The sequence below is a fragment of the Pseudomassariella vexata genome (genome assembly GCF_002105095.1).
Source record: "Pseudomassariella vexata strain CBS 129021 chromosome Unknown BCR38scaffold_10, whole genome shotgun sequence".
NCBI classification, from domain to species: Eukaryota; Fungi; Ascomycota; class Sordariomycetes; order Amphisphaeriales; family Pseudomassariaceae; genus Pseudomassariella; species Pseudomassariella vexata.
The window spans coordinates 1,091,576-1,116,904 of NW_024467965.1; the positions used below are offsets into that span (position 1 = coordinate 1,091,576).

At 52.6% G+C, this 25,329-nt stretch overlaps 7 protein-coding genes and 1 non-coding gene across 8 annotated transcripts; 2 read left to right on the forward strand and 6 right to left on the reverse strand.

The window, feature by feature from the left end:
* Positions 1–186: 186 nt before the first annotated feature.
* On the reverse strand, positions 187–8,263 carry BCR38DRAFT_440399 (alpha amylase). The gene is made up of 5 exons (XM_040860699.1): positions 7,473–8,263; positions 7,350–7,409; positions 7,172–7,287; positions 1,453–7,109; positions 187–1,378 (listed from the first exon to the last, which is right to left on the reverse strand). Exons 1-5 carry the CDS (start codon positions 7,839–7,841, stop codon positions 453–455), a joined length of 7,128 nt encoding a protein of 2,375 aa, XP_040713574.1. The 5' UTR covers positions 7,842–8,263; the 3' UTR covers positions 187–452.
* An 89-nt stretch (positions 8,264–8,352) lies between these two features.
* BCR38DRAFT_440401 (uncharacterized protein) lies at positions 8,353–8,703 on the reverse strand. The gene has a single exon (XM_040860700.1). The coding sequence runs from the start codon at positions 8,648–8,650 to the stop codon at positions 8,423–8,425; it is 228 nt and encodes a 75-aa protein (XP_040713575.1). The 5' UTR covers positions 8,651–8,703; the 3' UTR covers positions 8,353–8,422.
* A 1,548-nt stretch (positions 8,704–10,251) lies between these two features.
* Positions 10,252–12,003, forward strand: BCR38DRAFT_347874 (glycoside hydrolase family 13 protein; the record flags this gene model as incomplete). Its single annotated transcript, XM_040856379.1, has 3 exons — positions 10,252–10,465; positions 10,530–11,357; positions 11,432–12,003. 3 exons carry the CDS (start codon positions 10,252–10,254, stop codon positions 12,001–12,003), a joined length of 1,614 nt encoding a protein of 537 aa, XP_040713576.1.
* Positions 12,004–15,086: 3,083 nt separating this feature from the next.
* On the reverse strand, positions 15,087–17,602 carry BCR38DRAFT_467446 (hint-domain-containing protein; the record flags this gene model as incomplete). Its single annotated transcript, XM_040862748.1, has 6 exons — positions 17,502–17,602; positions 17,037–17,432; positions 16,789–16,982; positions 16,570–16,732; positions 15,408–16,516; positions 15,087–15,372 (listed from the first exon to the last, which is right to left on the reverse strand). The coding sequence occupies exons 1-6, from the start codon at positions 17,502–17,504 to the stop codon at positions 15,087–15,089; spliced, it is 2,151 nt and encodes a 716-aa protein (XP_040713577.1). The 5' UTR covers positions 17,505–17,602.
* Positions 17,603–19,052: 1,450 nt separating this feature from the next.
* Positions 19,053–19,125, forward strand: BCR38DRAFT_t232. Its single transcript has one exon. It is a non-coding gene; the product is annotated as a tRNA-Val (tRNA).
* Positions 19,126–19,155: 30 nt separating this feature from the next.
* BCR38DRAFT_467447 (glucosidase II beta subunit-like protein) lies at positions 19,156–21,307 on the reverse strand. The gene is made up of 3 exons (XM_040862749.1): positions 21,094–21,307; positions 20,017–20,955; positions 19,156–19,961 (listed from the first exon to the last, which is right to left on the reverse strand). The coding sequence occupies exons 1-3, from the start codon at positions 21,185–21,187 to the stop codon at positions 19,309–19,311; spliced, it is 1,686 nt and encodes a 561-aa protein (XP_040713578.1). The 5' UTR covers positions 21,188–21,307; the 3' UTR covers positions 19,156–19,308.
* A 95-nt stretch (positions 21,308–21,402) lies between these two features.
* Positions 21,403–23,112, reverse strand: BCR38DRAFT_440417 (putative short-chain dehydrogenase). Its single transcript, XM_040860701.1, has 2 exons — positions 22,998–23,112; positions 21,403–22,894 (listed from the first exon to the last, which is right to left on the reverse strand). The coding sequence occupies exon 2, from the start codon at positions 22,733–22,735 to the stop codon at positions 21,761–21,763; it is 975 nt and encodes a 324-aa protein (XP_040713579.1). The 5' UTR covers positions 22,736–22,894; positions 22,998–23,112; the 3' UTR covers positions 21,403–21,760.
* A 465-nt stretch (positions 23,113–23,577) lies between these two features.
* Positions 23,578–24,706, reverse strand: BCR38DRAFT_411372 (uncharacterized protein; the record flags this gene model as incomplete). The annotated part of the gene is made up of 4 exons (XM_040858571.1): positions 23,578–23,912; positions 24,088–24,478; positions 24,556–24,563; positions 24,652–24,706. The coding sequence occupies 4 exons, from the start codon at positions 24,704–24,706 to the stop codon at positions 23,578–23,580; spliced, it is 789 nt and encodes a 262-aa protein (XP_040713580.1).
* Positions 24,707–25,329: the final 623 nt, after the last annotated feature.

Below are 25,329 nucleotides of genomic sequence, written 5' to 3' on the forward strand. Positions count from 1 at the left end.
ATCATCGTGGATCCCAAGTAACTGACAATTAAGGTATTTAAGACCAGACTCTCACGTTACAACTTCTGCTCCTAAGGTCAGCGAACGCAATACACAACGTTAACTGAACGCAGCTTTTACTCAGATATCTCACTAGGACCAGACCATTTGCATCAACATCACCAAGGTTTTCAATCCCGCGGGTTGGAATAAAGACACGTATCTATTTCATGCTCCCTATCCAAAGAATGTCTAAAGATATATGTATATATATATATATACGTATGTGTAAAAGAAATAAGGGAATATCATACTAAAAGTCATCATGTACAACACAACTAGATAACACCGGGTACCATGGATGTTTAGATTTTAACCCAACCAGAAAGCCTAGAAAATGACAGCAACGTTCGACAAACAACACCTACACGACCAACAACCGCGACATAACAAGACTATATCTTCTTTTTCGATTACGGCTTCGCCACCTGTTCCTTACGGAAGAACTTGAAGAACCCAATCGGGATAGCAAGCTGGAACGCCAAACACACCCAAAACCAGACATTTGCGACACCGGGGTACAGTCCCTGGGAGAAATCGGGGAAGGTAGCCGTGGCATACAGCTTGTTCGGACTAGTAGCACGCGCCAACATAGTGATGGCAGAACCAAGAATCTGGGCTCCGATAAGCACTGCCATGACGTGCTGTCTCGTCAGAGTAGCGAGCAGCATCATACCCAACCCGACACCCTGAACGGCATCGAGCAGACCGAGCCAAAGCCACAGACAACGCGAGAGAATGGCGGAGCCGACGGGGCCGCCGGCCCAAGGGAGGTACCAGCCGATACCTGAGGTTCCCCAGAGCATCTGCGCCCAACGGGGGGCGCCAAGGCCGATGGCGAAGATGGGGAGGAGCCAGGTGTGGCGCTCGGAGAAGAAGGAGAAGCCGTAAAGAATAGCAGCCCACAGTCCGACGAAGAAACCGAGCGCCAGGAGGAAGATGCCCCAGCCGGGCACGTACTGCGAGGCAAAGAGGAACTGCCAGTTACGGCCGTAAGGGGCAGACAGCCAGTAGTTCTGGATGATGATCATGACGAAGAACCACGGGACGAGCTTGCGGTGCATAAGGGAGATGTACAGGCCCGGGATGGACTCAGGGGACTGGCGGTAGTAGTCGGGCAGGCCCAGGTAGAGGATGACACCCACGGCCCAGAGGATAAAGGCGAGGGGCACACAGATAACGAGGGCCATGGGGATGGGCGAGGAGCCGACGAAGCCCGTGGCACTGGCTTCCGAGTTGGAGACGAGGGAACCCCAGTACCAGAGCGCGAGGGTGAAAACTTGTTGCACGCCGGATACGGCGAGGGCGCGGGTGATCCATTGGCGGGTGGGGGAGCCGCCTTTGAAAGAAAAGAATTAGTAAATACAACTACTTGGAGTTGGAAAGGGGATGGAGGAGAGAGAAAGGACATACCTTCATCACCGAAATTCAACGCAAAACTTAAAGATCCAAAACTAGCACCCGCCGCATAAAACGCAGTGGCAACCGTCTGGACATAAATCCGCGTCTGCCAGTACGACACGAAAGGCGCCACACCAAGCATCATAAACGCCAAGCCAAAGAAGATCCACGGTATCGAAAGGGCATATACGCTCTTGAAATTGCGCACCAGCAACCACCACACCACGGAGGAGACCAAGTACGATGCAGCAACAATGTACAGCTTAACGGGCGTCTGCGTCGTCTCGCCGGTCAACAGCACAATCTGATACGAGTTCACCGAAATGACCTGTCCCAGTGCGAGCAAGAACGAGTAAATGGGCCAATCCCCTATGCGAATGGAAAGCAACTTCTTCAGACCCGTGGGGGCCTTATACCCATCACCAAGCAAGAACTCGTCGTCCAACGGCGGAGTCTCCATGGACGTCTCGTACGTCAACATGCTATGCGGCGTGAGGCTCCGTCTCCGTTGGCGTCCACGACTCACAACAGACGTATTCCTGCTATCACCACCTCTGCTTTCGGGCCGACCCGGCGCTGGACTTCGTGTCCGACTCGCGTCGCGCGACCGACCTAGCTTGGCGTCGCGGTACCGGCTGAACCACTGCTTCTCGCTCTTCTTCAGGAACGTCTCGATACACAAGTCGTTGTGCGAGTTCTTGGCCGTCAGGTTCTTGGCGAGCATCTCCTCGAACTCGGCGTAGAATTCGCCGTTGTTATCAGTGAAGGAGAGGTCCACCTTTTGCAGCTTCATGTCCTGCCTATCTCCCACCACGTCAGGTAGGGAAAGTTGACTGCTGTTGCGGTACGACTGGTTGAGGTAGAAGCCAGGCTTGGGGAGTTCGAGACCCGCGAGGCCGAGACCCTGCTCGGCGCCGGGGTTCGTAGGCCCGTCTTGTTGCGCGCGGATGGCGAGACTGTCGACGCTGACCATACTCGAGCGGTCGTGGGGGTTGAAGACGGAGCTAGCGACCGAGTTGCGGGCCGATCCGGGGGAGAGGTTGGCCCAGGGGAAGGTCGGGGTTTGGAGACTAGGGGAGGCCAACGTGGCCGAATTGCCGTGCAGCATGGGGCTGTTAGCGTGAGGAGGGGATCCCAGGGCCGAGTTGGGACTGGCTGGACGACCCGAGGGGGTGCCGGGTCTGGACAGGAAATCGCCTCCCGTCTCCTTCTCCTTGCCGCGCAGGGTGAGAGAGATGAGCGACCGGCTCGTGAGACGTTTCCGTCGGGATGCCTCCTTGTTATGAATGCGGATCGACTCGGCGTACAGAGAGTCAAGTTGTCTCACCCATTGTGCGACGGGGAAACGCTGTTTGGCGCTCCATGCTCTCATGACGGCGCGCTTCTTCTGTTTCGTCTCCAGGGCGGAGACGATAGACTGCTTGAACTGGTCCAGTAAATGGGCCGGTGTCATGGACTCGACCGTGTACCAGAAACCTGGCATTTGTCCGAGACCACCCACTCGGGCCCCCACACCCAATGCACCCTTACGTCCGAACTCGACAGCGACGAGACCGAACGGCTCGTCACGAGACGGGATAAGTGCGAATTCGGCACCACTGAAGATGTACGGGGGTAATTGCGTGAACTCGGGCTTACTGAACACACGCCTGGGGTACTTCTCGACCAGCTTCTCCAACTTGAGGGCAGCAAAACGGCCGTACAAGTCGATAACGGGACCGACCGCGATCAATTGCGTCTTGGGGTACTTCTCCAGAATACTGGGGAAGATATCAGCGATCAGATCGCAACCCTTCTGGACGGACCAACGACCGACGAAGACGAACAGCTCGGCCGTGGGGTCGACTTCGAGTCCGGCCCATTCCTGAGCCTGTCTGCGGAGATCACCGCGGGCAGCCTCGAATGCGGGGTCGACCTTGATGCCCTTTTCGCCCAGGTCCTCCATCTCCGGGTTCCACTCGGCAGTATCGGAGGGATCGGGGTTGGGGAGTTGACCAATTTCCTTCAAACTCCAGAAGATGGGGTATCGAGCCAGCGAACGATCACCGTACTTCTTGGACACACCCACGGCACCGAAACCACGCTGGTGCAGACGCAAGTAACTGGCACCGGCGTGGAGCAAGTTGAAGACGGAACCGTACTGGACGTACTCCTTGACAATATCCATGGGCAGACCGAAAACGTCACAGACTTCCCGCTGCTCCTCAGGGGTACGCATAGGCCAGAGACCTTGGAATTCGGCGTTGTGGAGGGAGAGACAGGTCGGGATGGTCTGGGGCAGCAGGTAGAGCGGGGCGGCGGCACCGTGGTAATCGTTGATGTGGTAGATATCAACGGGGAAACGGCGCATAGTCTCGGCGATACAGCTGTTCCAGGCGGCGTACAGGATAGCACTTTCGACGTCGTCCATGCGGGCCATGTAGGGCTCGGCCTTGGTCTGTTGACGGAAGATAGGCGCGTCCAGGAGAACGTAGGTGATGTTCTTGTACTTGTGGTACTGCACCATAACCTCGAATTGCTCACCCATGCAGCTTACGAACATGGACTCGACGGGCGTGTCGATGGGGTAGTCGATACCGCCGATGCAAGGCACGACCCAGACAAGGTTAACGTGAGACAGGGCCGTGGACATGAGCTTGGCCATAACACCGAGACCACCAATCTTGATACCAATACCCCAATCGTCAATGTTGTACTCCATGGTGGCGATGAGAACCGTCCTCCTGTCGCCCGTGATGGTGGGCAGCGCCGGGGTGCCCGCAGACATAGGCGAGGCGGGAATCGGGGTCATGTGGATCATGGCCTTGTTGTTCTTCTCCTCCTGCGAGTTGGACTTGCTCCTCTTGAGGAAGGCCATGGGCACCAGGCCTTTCACCTTGGTGCTGAAACCCACCTTGTTGACCTTAACGCGGTAGAAGCTGCCGACGTAGGCCCACCCGGCCAGTCCGGCGAGAACGACAGGCATGATGGCGAGTAGAATGAAGAGAAGAATCTGGACAGAGACATGGCCCTGGGGCACCCTGCTAAAGGTCCAAGTGGCGTCGTTGAAGCGCAGCTTGTACGACAGAGCGGGCCACGCGGGGGGCGACGTGATGTTCACGACGTTTTCGGACAAACTGCTGGGTGGTAGTCTATCGATGACGCCGTCGTCGTCGATATCACCGTAAATGAAACTTTGGTCAGGCTGGGCGTCCGGGTTGATACCCCAAACGTTCATCTGGAAATTGGCAGGCCACTCGTACATGAAGTGTAGCTCCCAAGTGCTGCTGCCGACGAGATCCATGGAGCTGGCCAAACCGGCATCGTAGCCCCACTGGTTGTAGTCACCGTGGAGAAAGACGTGAGGGAAGCGGCGAGGGTAGCCCGAGTCGGCCCCAACGTCGGAATGCTGGACGAAGGCGGACGAGCCTAGAGGTTGGCTCCAGTACTGGACGATGACGTGCTCGCCGTCCCAGGCCTGCTCCGTTGTTCCGTCCCAGCTTTGCTTGACGATCTTGGTCTTGGCTGTTGCGTACTCGATCCAGTTGCTCCAGGACGATCCCCAGTTGGTACTGTACCGCCATTTGGAGGCTCCGGGGGCGGTGTGGGTCACGTATAGGGCCTCTTTATCGTCCATGGTGAGAAGCGTGCTCGAATAGTTGGCCGATTCTGGGAACACGACGGGGTTGTTGGGCTGGCCGAAGCGAATCAAGAAGTGGTCGGTGCTGTTGGTGGCCACGTTGTCCGCCGACAAAGCGTTGTCCAGGGTGATACGATGAACACCGTCTTCCAGGTTGGAAAGAGTCGAGGTCCAGGACCACTTGGTGGCAATGTAGCCGACAAAGTCCTCGGTGTCGTCAGTTGTGGCGGTACAGACAGGGTCACTGAAAGTGCTGGTGTTGGTCGTTCCCGAACCGTCGATGGTGGAGGTCACAGAGATGGAGTTGGTGATGGAATCGCAGTCCATCTCCATGTTGAAGTGCAGGCTGATCTCGATTTGGCCATTGGCATCGGTTGAGTCGATGGGCGCGTCGTGGCCCGGAACGAACTTGGTGATCATGGGCCCGGGGGTCACAGCCAGAGACTGGGGCACGTATGCACGGTATTCAAAGGGCTTCATGGTGATGGAGCTGAGGCACCCGGCCGAGTTAGACGTGCCGGTCCAGTTCTTGTTGGAAACGGCCGATTCCTCCAGCGTTACCGTGTCGTCCGTGTTGAACAGGTTTTGCACCGTAGTGCCGGCATCGTAGGGAGCCAAAAAGGCATCCGATGCGTCGCTACAGTCGAAGGTATAAGTGGTAGTGTTCTCGTTGTTGTGGTAAACCAGCCACACGGGCTTCTCAGACGTTGCGTTTTGCACATCGGCCATCATGCCGCGGGCAACACTCCAGATGCCAAAGGTGGTCTCGGCCGAACTGCCGTTCAACAACCTGGTGGTGGTCTTGGCCGCCAGCTGCTGCAGCAACCAGCCTTCCGAGAGCACGGGAAATGAATCGCGCAAGGAAAACATGTGCTTCATGGTGTTGCGCAGCGGGGCCGACGGATCGCGATGGTCAAGAGCCACGCTGGCATCGTTACAGCCCTGCGTCGCCTTGCTGACCGGCCAATTGGTGTAAATTTCGTTGGCGCTCGAGAAGCAGCCGTGCCTCTTCCACGCCAGCGCTGGCGACATGGCCTGACGACCGAAAACGTAGTTGGACGCCGTGCTGTCCAGAACGTAGAAGCCTTGCTCCTCGCCATAGTACATCAGCGGGATGCCCGGAAGGGTCAGTGTCGTGATGAAGTGCCCCAGCAGCATGCGCTCAATTCCCTTTTCGACGGCGGGCCAGCGGAAAACATCCTGGTTGGTCACACCAAAGAGATGGCGGGGATCAAACTCGCCAGTGTTCACGTTGTAAAAGTCGTTGGTCAGGATCATTTCGTTCCACATCTGGACCCAGTCCGTCGGCAGATCGTATCCGGCCTCGAGGTTTCCGCTCATGCCGAGGAATCGGGTCAGGTATCGGTAGACGGAGTAGTGGAAAGCACCGGCATCCAGAGCACTCAGGCCTTCTTCGCGGATGAAATACTGAGCATCATCGGTCGAGTTCACGTCGAGCGTCATCGCCGTTGCCGCATCAGCCGGCTTCATATCGGGCGAGCGACCACGCCCCAGGTAGACAGAGCCCAACGTGTTACCGGCCGTGATTTCGCCCACAACCATGAAGTTGTCCTTGCCGTACTTCTTGGCGCACGTTCTCATGGCGTCGCTGAAAGACGCCTGCGCATCCACCGTGACCTGCATAGCCTTGTCGACACGGAAGCCGTCGATATCGAGCATTCCGATCGTTAGGCACGAGAAGTGCTCCAGGCGCTCTCTTACCGACGGAACCCACTCACGAAGACGATCCTGCACCGAGGCGAACTTGGCCAGCTGACGTTGCCAATCCGGAAACACGCCGAAAGCTTCGATGTCACCATACTGGTCGAAGTCGCTGTTGTAACAGCCCTTGAGCGAGTTCTGCACCGTCGAGTTGACCTTGTAGCCGTCTTCGTACCAGAACGTCGGGTATTCGCATGTCTCATTGTATTCGTTGCCAATGTCGAAGTCGAGGTATCGACGCGATGACTTCCAGGATACCTTGTGCTCCTCGTTCAAGAAGGGGGTACTTGTGTTGAGGTACCCGTTAAATCCGATCAGATCACCCAAGCTGCCATCTCAAAATGTTAAAGACGTAATCAGAATAGGAGGTTGGGGGTGTACTCGACTCACGTGGCCATGGTGTTGTCCAGCAACACGTACATGTTGCGGTTGTGGATCTCGTCCATAGCCTTTTGCCATTGTGCAATATCTCCGAAATGCTTATCTAGCAGGGTCAAGTCAAGCGGCTGCACACGTTACAAGGTCAGCCGGCCATGCTTCACTTCCAAGTCAGACAGACCCAACATACCGAATATCCATCAGCACCCCAGGGCAGGTTGATAAAAGGGGAACCAGCAATGTAGATAGCCTGCGTGCTCTGTTAGACCCGTTCATTCCTCGTTCTCTCACCGCCAGGCCGTTCGATGATTACCTTGATGCCCATGCCCGCTATGTAGTCGAGCGAGTCTATTAAGCCTTGGAGATCACCGCCGGCGCGCAGCTGGGTGCTCATATAATCCGTCTCGAAGATCGTGCCATTGGCATCGTCGTTCGTGGGGTCGCCATTGGCATAACGATCCAGGAAGACGGTGTAGAAGGGAAACCTCCAATTGTCCGGGGACTTGGCGTATGTGTGATTGCTATCCCGCTGGCCGGAATAATCAAGCGGATTTGTCGCTGTAGGGTTCTGATTAAGATTATAGTCCTTTTCTGAGAGAGTGTATTTAAGTCCGTGAACGAGGGTAGTGGGCGCCGCCGTAAAAAGAGCGAGTAGCAGCGTTGAAATTCGCAAAGAAAACATTATTCGTCTATAACGCCCACGCGCCACGTAAGCATTGGGGAGGATGTACTAGTGGCAGCAACACAACAACAGAAACGAGAGAATAGAGGTGGTGGTGGTGGTTGTTGGTGTTCTTGTTGTTGAAGGAAACTCGGAAAGGTCCCAACCCAGTATCTCGGATCCCAAAGAAGAGAATGACGACCAACCGGACAGGACTACAACAACCAATGGTACAGGGCAAAAGAGGATCGTTGGTAAAGGAGGGAAAGAGAACTAGTAAGCAGGCAAAAGCCGCGATGTTGCACCGAGCCGTGGAACGCACATCACTGTGCCGTTCGGCGGGCGTAGCAGCGCCTAACGATTTATGAAGCGGCCGGGGGATCCCCCCTGTTGGGACAAGTTGACGGTACGACAGTCTGGGCGTAGTCGCCTCTAGAAGCTACTATACTTAGCTGTGGTTTCATTAGTACCCACTACATAGGCTTAGTATCCCGCCCCTTCTGGAGACTCCCATTGTGTCGGCATTGGCCGGCAGCAGGACTCAATTTTTGTGAAATAGGGGGTTAAGAGGGAGTGTGAGCTGAAATATGGAGTCGCCCTTATCAGCCTGCTTTAGGATGGCAGATCGGGGCCTCTATGGCCTGAGGGGCAGCACAACAAACCAGGAGGTCTCGCGAGTACCTCAAAGTATAGCTCCAGGAACAGGTTTCAAGGAGGACCCATGTTTCGTTCATATAATCCTGGTCAGGGCCTGACAGGTCTGGACCCACTCGCAACAAGCCACTGCACGAATAGGACAAACAGGAGGCAAAGATGACAAGGCGTTCCATTCTACCTTCTGCAGCCGTTCAGGAAAACTCCTATTCCGGGCTGCAGTGACGGGGGCCCGCATACGTGGCGTCTGTGTTCCACAACAGGGCTGACTTGAGTCATGAAGAGAAAATGATTTCGAAATTTGCGTAGAATATAAGAAGGGGAAATGTGCTGCGCATCTCTTTCCGCCAACGCGGTCCAGCAATTGCCTGGTGGGGAGTTCGTTCGTGTGGCAAATGTGAGCAATATTAACGGGTGTTTGTCGCTTATTAAAAGTCGACACAGCAAGAACCAAAGCAACCGAGCAGCGAAAAGTGCCGGCGACCTTCCGAATCAGGAAGCCGTACCTAGCAGGCTGAGTTGGTCCTTGCCTGCCGATCCGGCCGAGTGGGTCGATATTTTGCCATTGGTCAAAATCCAGTGGCTGAGAGGGCTTTAACACCCTTTAAGCTTGCATTTGAGTCGCACAACCTACCCCATGTCTCGCCAATTAGCAACACGAGGTCTATCGCTGCTCAAGTGCGTAGTGCGAGAAAAAAAATTCGCACCCTTGCTCACCCTTTATGGTAAACTGGAACTGCAGAGTGGGGACGGCCCTGAGCCTCGCGAGTCCGCGTTCGAGGGCTGCGACATCTTCTTTGTCGGTCTGCTAGCCGAACGCGAGTTCTTCGCTCATTTACATCACACATCACACATTGAAGACTTTCGATGGGGAATAACTGCGTCAAGCCAGGGACGCCACTCGACACTAGCTTCGACCTATACTCTGGTGCCTTGCATTTGCTGAGCTTCGCATAAGCACCTTCTGCTAACGACAGAGTGTCGACAGGCCGCAGATGGGCGACGGTTGGGGCCACTAAAGGATCCCCTGTCCAACCATTTCTTTTCGCCTTGCCACACCGTGGCTCGAGTATTCGCGTAATTGGCCAGCCATACCCCACCAGTTGCAACGGTGATGCTGCCAATTTCGTGATACGATCACTTGGCCAATGTCCAATGTATTGCACGCCAAATACTAAGTACCTCGGCGTATCGTCAAAGGCTTGGCAGGGGATGGCCTGCTTCATCATATTCTTCTGGAAATCTTTGCCGTTGTCGTGAGCGGAACCAGCGATCACCTGCGCTGTTCCTTTCTTGAGTGGTGCTTCATGTATTTTAATATGCAAATCTTAGGTAGTATCCTGGCGTTAGCCGGGGGCCGAGGGATTAACAGACCCTCCGAAATGAAGCATTCTCTCGACTGTCAGATGTTGGCGCCAGTCCCAAGCCAGCCAGCAAGCCGGGGCGGGATACGAAGTTCGCAAGTACGTATGGGGGACCATCCCGTGTTGCCCGTCTCAGGTGGTCTCTCTCTCATCTACCTGCCATCACACAAACACGGGTCGTCCTCCGCACGTCTCATATAGTGCATTTTCAGACCTTTCTATTCCACCAGAGTCATTCATTTTATACTGTCGTTGAAGACAGCGCAGGCCCTTTTGCTGCTTCACTGTCATACCTTCGTTTATATCGTTGAAACCCCTGCGACACGCGTAATACACATTCTACCCGTACTCGATACCGAAGCCTCCGCTTGAGACCGCCCGTTCTATTCGTAATATTTCCATGATCTAACAAGATGCTTTCAACTTCACTCACTGTGGCTGCGGCCATGGCGCTCATGGGCGTCTCCGATGCTGCCAGTCTGGAACAATGGAAGTCGCGATCAATCTACCAAGTCATGGTCGATCGTTTTGCGCGTACCGATGGATCGACGACGGCGACGTGCGATGACTACGTCTTCTGCAATGGGTCGTGGGCCGGCCTCATTGACAAGCTCGACTACATTTCAGGTGAGCCATCATGTTCAGCAGTGCGCCCGTCAGCGCAAGTCGTCACTTATACTCATCATGTCAGACATGGGCTTCACTGCCATCCAGATCAGCCCCGTGGTGGAGAATATCGAGGACGATACCGGCGTCGGCACAGCGTACCACGGCTACTGGTCCAAGGACCTGTACGCCGTCAACTCGCACTTCGGCACGGCCGACGACCTGAAGAGCTTGTCCGACGAGCTTCACAAGCGCGACATGTACCTGATGGTGGACGTGGTCGTCAACAACATGGCGCAGAAGTTTGACAACACGCTCCCGCCGCCGATCGAGTACTCCGAGTTCGAGCCATTCGATAACGAGGACTACTTCCACACTTACTGCAACGTGACCGAGTGGACCAACTCAACCAACTACCAGAACTGCTGGTTGTACCCCTATGCCGTGGCGCTTGCCGACCTGAGGACCGAGGATCAGACTGTGTCTGACATGCTGGGTTCCTGGATCAAGGAGCTTGTGGCCAACTACTCCATCGACGGCCTGCGGATTGATGCCGCCAAGCACGTCAATGATGACTTTCTGCCCACTTTCGTCCAGAACTCGGGTGTCTTTGCATTCGGCGAGGTCCTGACGGGTCTCGTCGAGGACTTCTGCCGCTACCAGACCAAGGGTCTTTTGCCCGGCATGCCCAACTACCTTCACTACTACCCCTTGCTCGCGGCCTTCGACGGCGGATCCATGAACGACCTTGCCACCGTCCGTTCTCAGGCACAGGAGGGATGCAACGACACCATGGCCCTTGGCACCTTCGTCGAGAACCACGACATGCCCCGTTTCGCCTCCACCAACGAGGATGTGGTCATCGCCAAGAACGCCATGGCCTACGTCATTCTGAATGACGGCATGCCCTTGGGTAAGTTTTCTCTGTCTCTTGGCAAGTGAACCATCGTAGTCCGACGATATACTGACGAACCCCCGATATTACAGTCTACCAAGGCCAGGAGCAGCACTTCAACGGCAGTGGAACCCCCTTCAACCGCGAGCCCCTCTGGCACTCCGAGTACAACACCTCGGCTGAGCTGTACCAGGTGGCCAGGACGCTGAACAAGGCTCGCAACCAGATCATCGCCCTGTCCAACTCGTCAACGGACTCGTACGTCAACAGCGTCGCCAAGACGCTCTTCGTTGACATCAACCACCTGTGCATGAGCAAGGGCCCCGATGGCGCCCAGATCGTCTCGTGCATCGTCAACCAGGGCTCCGGGGGCGCCGAGTACGAGCTCAGCGTCGGCGGCTTCAGCGCCGGCGACGAGGTCGTTGAGCTCCTCAGCTGCACCACCACCACCGCCGACGGTACCGGTAACGTCACCATGTACATGAACAAGGGCGAGCCCAAGGCCTACACCCTGCTCGCCAATCTTGACGGTACCGAGATCTGCAACAGCACCAAGGACGCTGCTGAGGCCGCCGCTGAGGACAGCAGCGCTGCGGCCGGCTTGGGCATGAGCTTCGGCATGGGCGCTGCCGTCGTCTTTGGATGGTTGCTCTACGCCTTGTAGGGGAATTCACTCATTTCGACGGCATGGTGGAACTTGTTTACAAATGGAGTACTGACCTTTGATGTATATATGGTGGCATGCTGGAAATCCTATTAGTACTCGAAACGAAAATGTGGTTGATATGAGTGCTCTTCGATATCCACGACTTGGAGTCACAACTGGAGGCGGCCGTAGTGGTATTTTTTGCATGCCATTGTGCGAGGTTTAATTCTGCAACGCGAATCTTAGCTTTTAAAGAAACTTTCTTGGTCTACGAATTGTTGTCTACGTCGTTGTGTGCTTTGTTTTGGAATGGGTGGGTAAGTCCGCGATGATCGATTTCCGACGTGACACGTGAAGTTGTGTGTTTCCGCGGATGGTCACGGATAAAATCAAAACAAAATAAGTCCAGAATCTGACAAACATCATGCTCGTTACTTATGAACTCGCGAACTGAACTCACGTTGGGATTCTCAAAGCCTCCGAAACACACGCCATGTAGGTACTGCCTAGGTAGGCTCGGACGGAGCTGTGGCTAGAGTGTCCTACGATCAAAACGGTTGACGCAATGGCGCATCATATCTGTATCCCTATGCCATCTGGCCAGGGTGCAGCTTTCGCCGCTGCAAGGAAGCCCCCGTCATCAAGCCGCCGGACGCGCAAGGCTTAACGTAACCCACCCATAAGCGGGCCACACCCCTTAGCGGGCCACCATTTTTGGCATAATAAGAGGATGATCAATAACAGCATAACAAGCAGAGTTGAAGCTATTCACAACGCTATTTTCAACTAAATACATCAGAATCGAGCGGTAATTCCTTCCAAACGCGTTTAGCAAAGGTAACAACGCCCCTAAGGGCTTGTCTACGCTCCTTTTCACTCATTACCTGAGCCTCTCGCTCCTCTCTCCGGCGCTGTTGATCTCGAATCTCTTTAACAGTTAATACACGTGCAGTACCACAGGTCTTCTTCGTCCTTCTATTTCTACTCTCCTGTTGTTTCTTAACGAGGCCCTCGTTAATCTTCTGTAAGGCTATATTATCTGCTAGAGCTGTTAGGCAAGTCTCTTTACTAAAAGAAACCTTACGCTGTAAGGGGCTATCACAAACAGTGACAAGCTTAGCTACAATCTCATTGATCTGCTGAGCCGTATCCCTATCAACTTGAATATCAACGCGTACACCATTCTCGTCGGTAAGGCTCGCAAATGGAGGGGTCTTTGGCCGGTACTTGGCGAGGATCTTCGACGGATCTAGTGGGGATAAGCCAGTACCTCTCCAAGCGCCCGGGATATTGCGGTAGATAGTAGATCTAGCTTGTTGATATAATAATAAGAACTGCTGGTTGTCGACTCGTACGGCACCGAAGATAGACCGTTCAGTGATCAGGGACTTGTACGCCTTTGCCAGAGGGCCGAAGATACCCTTGTCAAGGGGTTGAAGCTCGTGGGTCGAATGGGGGGGCAGGCAGAGAGGAATGATTTGATTTGCTTCGCAGTATTCGACGATTTCAAGGGATACGTGGCTTGTGTGACCATCTAGAATAAGAAGGCGGTATTGACCACGACACTGTTGACGTGTATACGTATCAAAATGGCGTAGCCAGGTCAAGGCAATCTGTCGATCGGTCCAGCCATTTGGGCTGACCTGAATAACAGTCCTTGGATCGATCCTCTCGTCTATCCAAGACGGCAGAATCCTCTTGCCCTCGAATATGATAAAAGGCGGTAGGGAGTAGCCGTTGATTCCTATACATTCGATGATAGAGACCCATTCACGGTTACCAGGCTGGTTAGCAAAGGCCTGATCGTCCTCTCGAGAGATAATAACTTTAGGGTTATCACCGATGCCTTTGCTAATCCCCTTCTCGTCCATATTGTAGGTATCATCGTCCGTGATCGCGTATTGTTCTTTAACTCGTCGGTAGAGGTCGAACCATTCGGTGAGGATATCGTACGTGATACCATCCTTTCGAGCTTGATCTAGACTACGAACTCTATAGGTCTTCAGCTTAGGGTGGCGGTCTAGAAAGCTAGTGTACCAGTTGACCCCTAGGGGGTCTGTATCTCCTTTCGCTTCCAGCAGGTTCACTGCTAGCCCTTCCACTCCTTTGATAGTCAAGGGCCATCCCCCGCAGCTAACTGAAGCAAGGCTCGTTCGATCGTAGCTTCTTCGGCAGGTAATAATCGCTGTCGGTGTTGGTGGGCGGTGGTCCGGCTCTGGCGGCCTTGAATTCGGGCTTGGAGGGTTGTTCTGGGGACCCCAAAGAGCTCGGCTGCTTTACGTATACTAGGGACTTCCCCAGAACGAATAGACTTGATGGCTTTCTTGATCTGGTCTTCCTGATCCATTTGACGAAAGAATAAAGACCTAGCGATAAGAATCGACGTAGAAATTGATGATGTTGTTGTTAAGTTGAGCCAATTCGACAGAGCCGAAATGGGTGGCCCGCTAAGGGGTGTGGCCTGCTTATGGGTGGGTTACGTTACGCGTGCTATGTAAACAGCCATCAATAAGAGTGGATACTGTTAGCGAAGTTCTCAATGCTTCCGTATAATGAGGAGTCCCAACTATACCATAACATGCAGTAACCACGGATGTTGGGAGCTCGGAGCCGGAGCCGACGAACTTCACCCTCTAAGGCAGAAAATATTTCCGAGGTCATTTTACATTTGGTGGTATTTCCAGTATGGAGAATGGTCAAGAATGGTCAAGTCACCGTTTCAGGGGGTGACACTCGGCATGGGGTGTTTTTGTGACACTAAGGGTATTAGTGAGACAGTTTCAGAAATCATGTTAAGTCAACGGTTTATAGAGACGGTTACACAATTGCTGACCCGTGCATATGTCTGACATGAAACCAATCGGATAAAATTGAAGCTATTATGCGAGTATACTTAGAGGTTGCAAAAGGAGACCGTTCCGAAGAACTGGACCGGGCTTATCAAGTCATTTCGACCACTCTCAATTGGAAATATGTAGTGAGATCGTCCTACGTGGCTCCATCGCGATACCCTGATCTATAACGTATTTTCTCTCAATAAGCAAACATCAAAAGTGCTAGGTAGGGCTATACTGCCTTTCGCAAGAACAATCGTTGAACGCTTAACGACAGGGTCCACCTCGCACGCCTCGAAACCCACAGATACGGCCAGTCTTCCCATCCCTCCTGACGCCAGCGCTGCGCACAAACCCACGGTTATCCGCCCCAATCGTTTTGAAAGACTCCGCAACCCTCTCATAGTCACCCAAGAACCGATGAGCCCGGACATCAGTGCCTGCTAACAAGCCATGACCCAACGTCACCCCCCAAACGCCATCGGCCTTAATAGCATGCGCGTCCACGGCCTCATCGGGCTCGAGTAACACCGAGTAAATAGCCCCCGAGTACCTTAACCCCTTTTCAGCAACCTGGGCTGGAAATACCCATTTACCCCTTCGTAGTCCATGATCGGATGCCACGGTGTGACGGTCAGGTTGCCGACTTGGCACATCACCATCCTCTTCGCTCCCATCTTCAGAATAGCAGCCACTTGCCGACTCCCTAAGGGTGTTTGCACAGCCATCCCCTTTCTGAGCTTGCAGACGGCAACCTGGTGCCCACTCGCCAAGGCCGCCAGGCTCGAGCCAGCAAAGCACCCACCGTTTTTGTCGTTGTACTTCTCTATGGGGAGAATAGCTCCCCCAGACTTGTATCTCTGATCCGCTTCACCCGAGCGACTAGGCGCCAGTGGCTTCACTCTCTGGCTGAATGCGGTCTCCAGCGCTTCCTTGCATTTGAGAAACAAAGGGCTGTCGATACCGTACACCTGCACCCCCGGATCCTTAAATGTATTGCAGATTTGCTTCTCATGCGCCTCCCAGAGGCTGAGGAAATAGTGCCGGCCCCATCTCTGGAAATACGAATCATTCAAGGCGGCGAGTTGGACCTGCCCCTGAACGTCTTCCATGAGTGATGTGTTGAAAGGGTCGGCGTGGTTTGATGCTGGCATGCGATCCATCAAATCTCTGAACCGTATCGCGCGGAATAGAGGATCTTGACGGTGAAGTCGCTCACCGTTGGATAGCATTGGGAAGAGTGAAGACAGATACTTGCAGAGCATGGATTTGCTTTGGTGGTATGCGATGACGGGCTGTGGGAGATCGGTTTCCTCTAGCAAGTCTTTGCGAGCTGACACAGAGTACTGTGGAGACTGCATGAGGGAGTATTTGAACTCTGCAGTGATGTCGAAATCAGGGTCGTGGTCTACAGGGCTCAAGTTGGATTCATAGCGTAGATATATGTCTCTCGATTGTCCGTACTGCACGTTTCCAAGTTTGATAGTCAACTTCTGGTGGTCGGTGGTACCGCTACTGCAGAAGATGTCGTTCAGCTGGGACCGTCCGGTTTTCTCTTGCTCGTGTTGATCGCCAGTATCGACGGTCTTTCCTGTGGTAGTCTGCAGCTCTATGAACTTAGGGTGTATGATCTCAAGGACGCATTTGTTCGCAAAGGTCGACTGAAGATGTGCCATTGCGTTGATAAACACAGTTCCCTAATATGTTAATGAAGTTCTCAGACCATCACTCATAACCAGTCTTTACTTACAACCATGCCAGAATCGGGGATAAATGCATAGTTTCCGCCACCGATCTCAGCAATGGACTTAAGTAGTCCTGATTTGATGTTGTAGCCAAATCCAAATGTGTGAATAGTAGCTGGTAGTGGCTGCATGCTACGGATCGTTGCGACATAACCACGGTCTGGGTCCCTGGAATAGGGGTTAGCTCAAAAGAGGAATAGGATGATTGAAATACTGAAACATACCCGTGGTTCGGCTGGCCGTCAGTAAGAACCATGACTGCTGGCACGCGACCAGTATTGAATTCATCTTCGAACAGACCCTGTCCTTCCCTAATGCCGTCCCACAAGTTCGTGGCACTCTCGACTCTCATGCCCCGTATACTCTCTGCTGCCAGTTCTTTGTTTGACGCAGTCATTGGAAGCAGTCTTTGTATAATCTTACGAGGCTGTTAGATTTTGTTCGCTTTAGCTGATCTCATGGAAGAACAAACCTTAGCCGCCGTACTGAATGTGACGATTCCAAGCCGATCGTTCTCATCCATAGTCTCGAGGACTGTCAAGGCCGCATGCTTTGTGATGTCCAGCACCGTAAAACCCGCGTTTTCTTGGACCATATCCCCATTTTCGTTGACTCCCATAGCTGGGGCTAAGTCGTGCATGCTGACAGACACGTCGATAACTAAGACAATGTCGCATGGTACATGAGACAGAATGCCATCTTGGGGCTCTCGTGGTGGTTCGATCTTGATGAGCACGCCATCTTCTGACGGCAGTGGGTGGATATGTATTTTTGGTTTTTCCAACGTGCACGTCGACGTCGACGCTGCTGAGAAGATTGGCAAGTTTATACTAGGACTTAGCAACGTCCGGCTCCTATAGGGCAGGTCCTTTTCCAACAGAATAACATAGTCTGTCAGCCATGAGTTCGTTTATGGTCCGATGCGAAAAGGTCTCACCATTTTTTGTTATAAATAGTCCAATGATAGATATATGGTATTTGACGGCTTATTCGTTGATGCTGGTGCCAGGGTTAAGAATGTGGACAGATGTAGTGTACATCGAACAAATTCCAGGTGGTTAAATATTGAGAAGGCATGCTTTATAATTCCGTTGATAGGCAGCACGCACCCTTGCCATCCACAGAACAAAGAGCCTAGAGGTAACTCGTGTTGGTGCATCGCCCCTTTCCGGTTTCAGCGATCTATTCGTAAATGGGCAGTAGAGGAACAAAATAACCCGCAAGGCGTAAATAAACAAGGTGTAAATAAGGTGTATGCGCATAATCAAGTTTTCTTAGTTAAGGCTGTGCCGATGTTGGCTTACTGATTGACCAGATATGGATAATCTGTGCAATTCCTTTATTCGATATGTCGGTTCGAGAGGGCTACACAGCCTACAGACCTGGGACAAAAACGTTGGGAGTGGGAAATGGGCCAACCAATAACACATTCCGTGTAATGGTGCCATGCTTGGTATTGGTCACGATGCCACATGGGAGAGTTTCAGTCCTGTAATCGACTGGCTTCTAATTACCAGATTTCCAGCCTCCAATACAAGTTCCAACATACTCCACGAACAATGTTACTCCGAACAGTACGTATTGGCTCTCGCCTGATCTTGCTAGTCGATGCTTTGAGGGAGCCTATAGTCTAACGTTAGCAAGCGGCGGACCTACTAGTGCAAACTCTTGATGGATGATTCAAGGTATCCACTTAGTATACTATCTGGCTACCTGTCTGCAGACATACATATGATCTGGAATTTGCATGGCCCCGCTCAAATGGTCAGTTTTGATCTTAGTGACCATCTGATGCGTAATATCATTTGGGGCGGTCTCACAAACAGCTTGAAGGCACTGCCTCGTCGGGGGTTCTACTTGGCGCTCTGTCCTGTCAACGCCTTGCTTACTTACTACGCTTAGTTGCAAGACACTCAATTGTAAAAACGACGAATACGTTGAGTCAAATTTGAGTCTTGTGAGCTGCTGTGTTAGGGGCTGTGCCATGGGCTGCGCCTCAATTGGCTAATCGCCACATTGGAAGACTGACCTGACATTACCAAAGTAGCAAGCGATTAGTTCACCAGTCCTCAAAAGCTAAGGGCACTTGTAGATACGTATGGTACTCAATACACAGGATGGAATGGAAGGACCCTGCTTACGAAATGTTTCTTACAGATGTCGAAATAGTGTGTTCTAGTGAAACATTGTCGGCCGTATGAGCTTGACTTTAGTGAGACATACTATAGATGAACTGACTGACTGTGTTTACATCCGTAGCGCCGTTGAACTGGAGACATATCGAAGAAAATTACAGCCTCGTGATAGCAACGCTGATTATTGGAATATATAGGCAAATCTTTGCCTAACGTCACAATTTGGGAAGATCGTAAAAGTTGAGAAGAACCTGTTCTATTCGAGCCGCTATAACTGTAACCCACCGAAATCTCAACAGTGCCAAAGCCTCCACTATAACATAGTGACCAATTAGGCCCTCACGATCATAGTAGGCCGAGTGGTGTAGTGGTTATCACGTGGCATTCACACTGCCAAGGTCGGGAGTTCAATCCTCCCCTTGGTCATTTTTGAATCGTTACCCGTCCATGATAGTTATGATTTGGTTCTTCATTTTGCGGCTGAATCTTGATGGTGAGTTTCCGACATATCTCTTCTTTACACCTGAGATCCAACTGTCTGCACTCGTAGGAAAGTAGATGTGCGATTGAGATTTTCTCAAATCGTCGTCTATGGTTCTCTCTATCTGTTTATAGTTCATCCTTACCCTGCTTGGCCTGTCCAGGCTCGACCGCCTCCTCACATGCCGCTGGCGTACCAACCTCCATTTTATAAACGCACTTCTCAAGCTCGCTGACCCGCCACAACTCCTCCTGCTCAGCGCAGGCAAGCCAGACATCGGTCCTGCGGTTCGGTCCATTCCAGCAATGCTGCCCATTATCATAGCGCATAACCATCCTCTTCCCGCGTCCCAACCCCTTACCATCATGGCGTTCCTCTTCATCGCTCTCCTCGATATCAATGTGGTCAAAGTGGCCCATGTTGGTGGAACCGCCGCCTTTCTTAGACTTCTGCGCCGTCTTGGACAGCCAGCAGAGCTCATACTCGTACTCGCCTGAATCGATGGAGACGCACTTGTCCTTCAGGTAGCGGAAGATGTCGTCGGCGCCATAGTCCTTGGCGAGGTCCGCCTGCTGGCCGTCAAGATCACGCTGCTTGTTGGTGATATCTTTATCCACGGCTTCGTATGCCTCTCGAGCGGCGACCACAAGACGCGACTCTCCTTTGCTAGAGGGATTGTCGGCCATGATGCCATTCTCGATGAGCCAGATGCGGAGGAGGTTCACCTTGTCGTGGATGAAGTCTCGGAACTGGCCCGGAAGGTATGCCTCAAGGCTGTAGACTGGAGTTTGTTAGCACTCATGTGCATCGCTGTCATGAGTGGTCAGCCAACTTACGGATATCGGTGTCAGTCGCCTCTTCCCCGTCCACATACTCGTCCCAGTTGATGCCACCCTCCGTATTATCCTCCTTCAGCACCTCTTGAATGTCGCTTTCATTATCATCTTTGCTTTCGCCCATCTTAGCAGCGTAGTCTTCCCAAGCTCTGACCGCCTTCTTCACGCCCTCATCATTGAAGTTGGGGTTGTACTCCTCCTTGAAAGTCGCAAGAATGCCCTCGAGCTCCGCAACCTTGCCCCGCAGCTCGTCCCGCTGACCAAGAACAATGTTCAATGTGTCGCGCAGCTCGTTGACTCTTCCCTTGGCCAAGCCAACCAGAACGCCCAGCTTGCCAGTTCCCTCACCCTTGACGACCTTGCCGCGTTCAGAATGCTCGATTTCGTCATGCTTCTTCTTCAGTTCGTCACGTTTTGTTTCGAGACTTTTGATTTCCTCCGTCAGGCTGGTGATCTTAGCCTCAACCCGACGGCGGAGCTCCTTGGCCTCCTTGACCATTATGCGGCGTCGCTTGTTGGCCCGCTCGAGGTTCTCCTTCCGCTCGTTGTCGATTCTTCGCCATTCCTTCCCAATCTCTTTGCATTTGTTGGGGCACTTCACACCACCAACGCCGCCATACTCTTCAGTGCCATCGCAGCACAGATCGTAGTCACAGACGCCGTCGTTGACGTACATAAAAGGGACGTATGTACCGATGTGGCCTTCGTTGGCGCACCAGAAGCCAGGCAGGGCATTGCTGGTGTTTGTAGTGCCGGACAATGAGTTGGGCAACGGTTGAGGAGGTGACAGAGGGTCAATGTTGGCGCAGGCTGCTGTACCAGGCTCGTCGGATCCATCAGGGCAGTCACAGCTGTTGTCGTTGACTTTGGACACCGCGATGGAGATGGACGGATGGCCAATGCAGGCAAATGTGTCCGTTATGTCATAGAATTTGGCAACTGTGAACACCATCAATCAGTATTCGTTTCAAGAAATGCATTTGGAAATTACGACAATGCGTCACGATGGTGAGTCCAGACACCGACTCTAGACCTCGTAGCGGGGTTTGGATGGCGGCAAAGGAAAGGAATACCAACATTCAGGGCCAACACCTCGTGGTACTGTGCCAGCAGCCACGATGCCGCCATATGCAGCCGTGCTTATGAGCACCAAGATGTGCAGTTGCCGCATTTCTTTTCTTTGTTGTGGCAATGCCCTTTTGTCCACAAAAAGAAGTGAGCTTGAGATTCCCAGATCCAAGATCCGAAGGGCCACGAAGCACAAGAAGCTGCCGGTCGGCCCAAGTCCAATTGAGTCAAGAAGGGTAAGCTTCAGCCACAGCTGGCTCGACGACCAATGATGCCAGCCACACCACATCTGCCAGACTTAGCCCACAATCAGTGCAAGTCAGCATTCCAGTCATTGCAGTCCAACGTGAGCTTGACTTTACGACTCTGTCATCTTTCAGAAAATTGCCAGACACAGCAATGATGCTGGATACTACGCTAATTTCGTTACTGCGCCTATACGATCCATCGCTGAGGACCAGATATGGCGATGGACCATCCCCAGGCTTTGAGCTGCAGGTTCAGCTGGAAGTCCAAGTCTCGGAGGTCTTCCATGAATAAATCGAGCCACTCGACACCTTGAACGAGGCAAGACGCTGCACTCTAGGTTTGTTCTGATCTCTCGATTTTATCTTGGGTTTCATGACTTCAACTGCAGTTTACAACATGCATCTCGACTATCATATTGCCCTTCAACTCAGAAATTCTTCGTTACACCCAGCTTAATGCCATCTAGCTTCTTCACTAACTCACCCCACAGGCGGTCCTGTAACTCCTTACCCTCTTTACTCGTAACCAACGGCGCTGGTTCCGCCACGGCACAGTCAGATAAATATTGGCCATGCGTTTCCTTCCCTTGAGACCCGGCGTGAACTAATGTCCTACTGCCATACTCGGTTGACCGTGCTAAGAGCAGCTTCTTCAACCAGAATCCCCACGTTTTCAAATCACGATCTAACTCAGAATGACACGGTCCCGGGTTGACGCAGTTGACTGTGACAGGAGACACGGAGGCAGGGTGATTCTCGGCAATGCTGCGGACGCCGAACACCTCGAGCAGCTTCGAAACAGGATACTGTTGCTCAAAATACTTGTCCGCCGTCTCTTTCCCGCTGATGGTGACAAATAGCTCCCCGTCCGGCGCCGATTTCTGCGGTAATTGTGTCCTGGCATGAACCTCGGAGTCCGTGATGGTAAACGTCGGCCGCGTGTCAAACTGGGCTGCCGTCGCCTTGAGCTTGGGCATGACGAGCGCTGCCAGCAGGAACGTCGAGACGACATTGATCGTGATGGTCGTTTTGTCCTCCTCGACTATTGCGTACTTCAGTCTCGCCACCCCGGCGTTGGCTATGAAGATGTCGACGCGGTTCAGCTCGGAGTCGACACGCTCGGCGAACTTCTGCACACTGGCGTAGCTGGCCATATCGAGCTGCCAGACTTGGATGACATCCTTGGCACAGTTGGTGGTCGCTTCGATGTCCTCTTTGGCGGCGGTGCCCTTCTCTATACTGCGTACGGCGAGGATCAAGGTACTCACGCCCAGACGGGCGAAGTGGCGCGCCGCTTCTTTGCCTAGGCCGACGTTGCTACCGGTAACGATGACCGTTTTGCCAGCGTAGGACTCCGCCGGGTAGGGAAGCCGTTTGAAGAGCTGACTATAGATGAAACCCATGATATGCGGATGTGGGGTGGTAAGTGATTCGACGGTCGAACTAGTTGGCGTCTACACACAGCGGAGTTTTTGGGAACGAAACTGGCTTTTTATTGGATTTGGCACACCGAAGGATGTGATGGACGTCTGAGATGATAGGTTTCCGGGTGTATGAAGTAGGTGAGTGGGCATTTAACAATTCGGACGTTAACTGACCAGCTGGGCTTTTGAGAAAAGTACAAGGGAGACCATTTCCCCGCTTACCACTATTGCGAAGTTATAGTTCAGGCCCTGCGAAAAAGGGGATTATCTTGATTCCGGATGATGAACGAATTCTTTCATCAATGCTGCTAGACTTGCATTTGGCGTTAGGCTAGCTTCTACAGAGAAATGAATATGTATAACCCCATCTGCGCTTACACAGCGCAAGGAATGCCGCAACGGTAATCTTGCATAGGAAGAGCAGCGCTGACGGACCATTTAGCAACATCCAAGAAACGGGCACTCCTTGAATTGCTGTGCCGTGCCGTACATATATCAATAACGCGTAACAGCATATGAGGTAGTTATTGAACATGCTCCCGATACTTCCTGAATGTGGACAATTGCGAAGTGCGGCCTCAGTCAAAAATGAAATTTACGTCAGGTCATTTATTGATTATGCTCCAGAGAGGCCGATTCGAAGTGTGGTCTCGGTGGAAATAGGAAATAGGCGGAGTTAATGTCCGGGATGTTTGCGTTCGGGGATTTCTCGTCCGGTGTAATTTATAGTCCCATTGCCCGGATCTTTTGGGCTAATAATTTGAACGAGTTTGCGACTAGGCTTCCAAATTGTCCAAGAAGTATGAGAAGTAGGGAGGCGACTAAGAGAACAAAGCTGGGTCTAAGAATGAACCGAAGAAGGGGGAACCGAAGAAGAAATCTAAGACTAGAGAGTCCTGAGTCAGCTGTTGCTCAATCATGGCTCCAATAGATGAAGCAAATATTTCTAGAAGAACTGCATTTTGACCCTCTACTTCATAACCATCTCGACGCCACGGCTGTCCATTCAAATGCAACCGAATTTCAAGACTGGCACGCATGGCACAACCTTTAGCCCCTATTGTCGAGCCTACACCGCAACGACCAGTACCCGGGCCTCCAGATGAACACGCAGACCAGAACCTTAACCGCCCATCATCAAGTCTTGTCAATATCCCTAACACTATGGATCGTCTCCCCTCCATCCACCCCCTTACCTTCCTCCCACAGCCTCTCAACTATCCTAAACCCAACCCTCGTAAAACTTGACCACCTTCCAATTCTCCACGCCAACCCCAGTGTTCTCCCACTCGACATCATTCTTTCCACTCTCTTCCACACTGTCCACAAACCTCTCAACCAAATTTCTCCCTCCCATTTCCCCTGCCAGCCCTCAAGCAAATCAACATGCGTCGTCGCCCTCCATCTGTCCGTCAACTGCTCCGTCCCCTCAAACAACGACCCGACCTTATACGTCGTCTGCGCCAACGTGACGGGGTTCGCTTTAATCTGCCCACCCGCCATGCCATCATCCAGAACCGTCCACTCCTCTCTCTCGTCACGTTGCGCCGGACGAAAGACAACGGGTTCCAGGACTTGCGATACATAAGACGGGTAGGCCACCGCGAAGGCGTGCACGTCGGGGTAACCGATGCAGTACTCGACCGCGTTACCGGCGTCGTCGTCCAGGACGTGGAGTGGATGGGGAGAGGTAGGTGTACTGGTGGTTCCAGAGATAAGGGGCTAGTTTGGCGATTATAGGGGGGTAGTATAGGGATGGGGATAGAGTTGCTTTGCACTAGGTGAGATTGTCAGAGTACCTTCTTGCCTTAGAGAGAATAGGCGAGGCGATTGCGGGAAAACAATTGAAACGGAGGAGAATAGATGAACGGTGTGGATGAAGGCAGTATACGCACGATGTGTACGCAAGCTTCGAAGTGGGTATCTTTCCTCGGGACGTATGTCAGCCATGCTAGCGGGATTCTGGTCTGACAAATTTGAGATGGAAATTTAGAAGGACTGTGAGATGTAAACGAGGCACCCCGTGATGTGGGCTGAATGGAACGTAGCCAATTCACATTCGAGCGAGGAGACTTATCAGCAGGTAGATTTCCCTCAATTGCCCGTTCAGGACTGTCGATCGACCACTCGAAGTTTACATTCAATGGAGACGAAGTATACTGCTCACATCACCTCGGGTATCTCACTTTTCATGTGCGACAAGGTTGGCTTCATATTGTCCATTTCTTGCTAATAGACACGCTATCTTTTGTTCCGTCTTCTGATCAAAGAGAACATTGAGCCACGAGGCCATCCGCATTCTAGGTATCCTTCGTGGACAAGGCGCCGCCAATCGTACTGCTTGGAATGCCCTGCTGTCATTTATGTTTTTCCCACAGACCAATAATCCCACAGCGCTTCCTCCTGTGTGTATTACCCCCAATCCCGTGTTTAATTTACTTTGTGCTTCAGCTCAGAGTCCAGCCCCAGATGAGTAACGACAACTCCCCCATCATTCCCCGACGTACAAGCCCAAATAAAGAATAAGATATACACAAAATGTAATTTACAATAATGACGAAGCAGTAAACGCG

Coding starts and splice junctions, on each gene's coding strand:
- BCR38DRAFT_440417 (XM_040860701.1), bottom strand. CDS start 22,735: ATGGGTTTCATCTATAGTCAGCTCTTCAAACGGCTTCCCTACCCGGCG.
- BCR38DRAFT_440401 (XM_040860700.1), bottom strand. CDS start 8,650: ATGGAACGCCTTGTCATCTTTGCCTCCTGTTTGTCCTATTCGTGCAGT.
- BCR38DRAFT_467447 (XM_040862749.1), bottom strand. CDS start 21,187: ATGCGGCAACTGCACATCTTGGTGCTCATAAGCACGGCTGCATATGGC. Junction 20,956..21,093: donor ACGAGGTGTTGGCCCTGAAT/GTTGGTATTCCT, acceptor TGGTGTTCACAG/TTGCCAAATTCTATGACATA. Junction 19,962..20,016: donor GGCGACTGACACCGATATCC/GTAAGTTGGCTG, acceptor AACAAACTCCAG/TCTACAGCCTTGAGGCATAC.
- BCR38DRAFT_440399 (XM_040860699.1), bottom strand. CDS start 7,841: ATGTTTTCTTTGCGAATTTCAACGCTGCTACTCGCTCTTTTTACGGCG. Junction 7,288..7,349: donor GGGGTGCTGATGGATATTCG/GTATGTTGGGTC, acceptor TAACGTGTGCAG/CCGCTTGACTTGACCCTGCT. Junction 7,110..7,171: donor CTGGACAACACCATGGCCAC/GTGAGTCGAGTA, acceptor TTGAGATGGCAG/CTTGGGTGATCTGATCGGAT.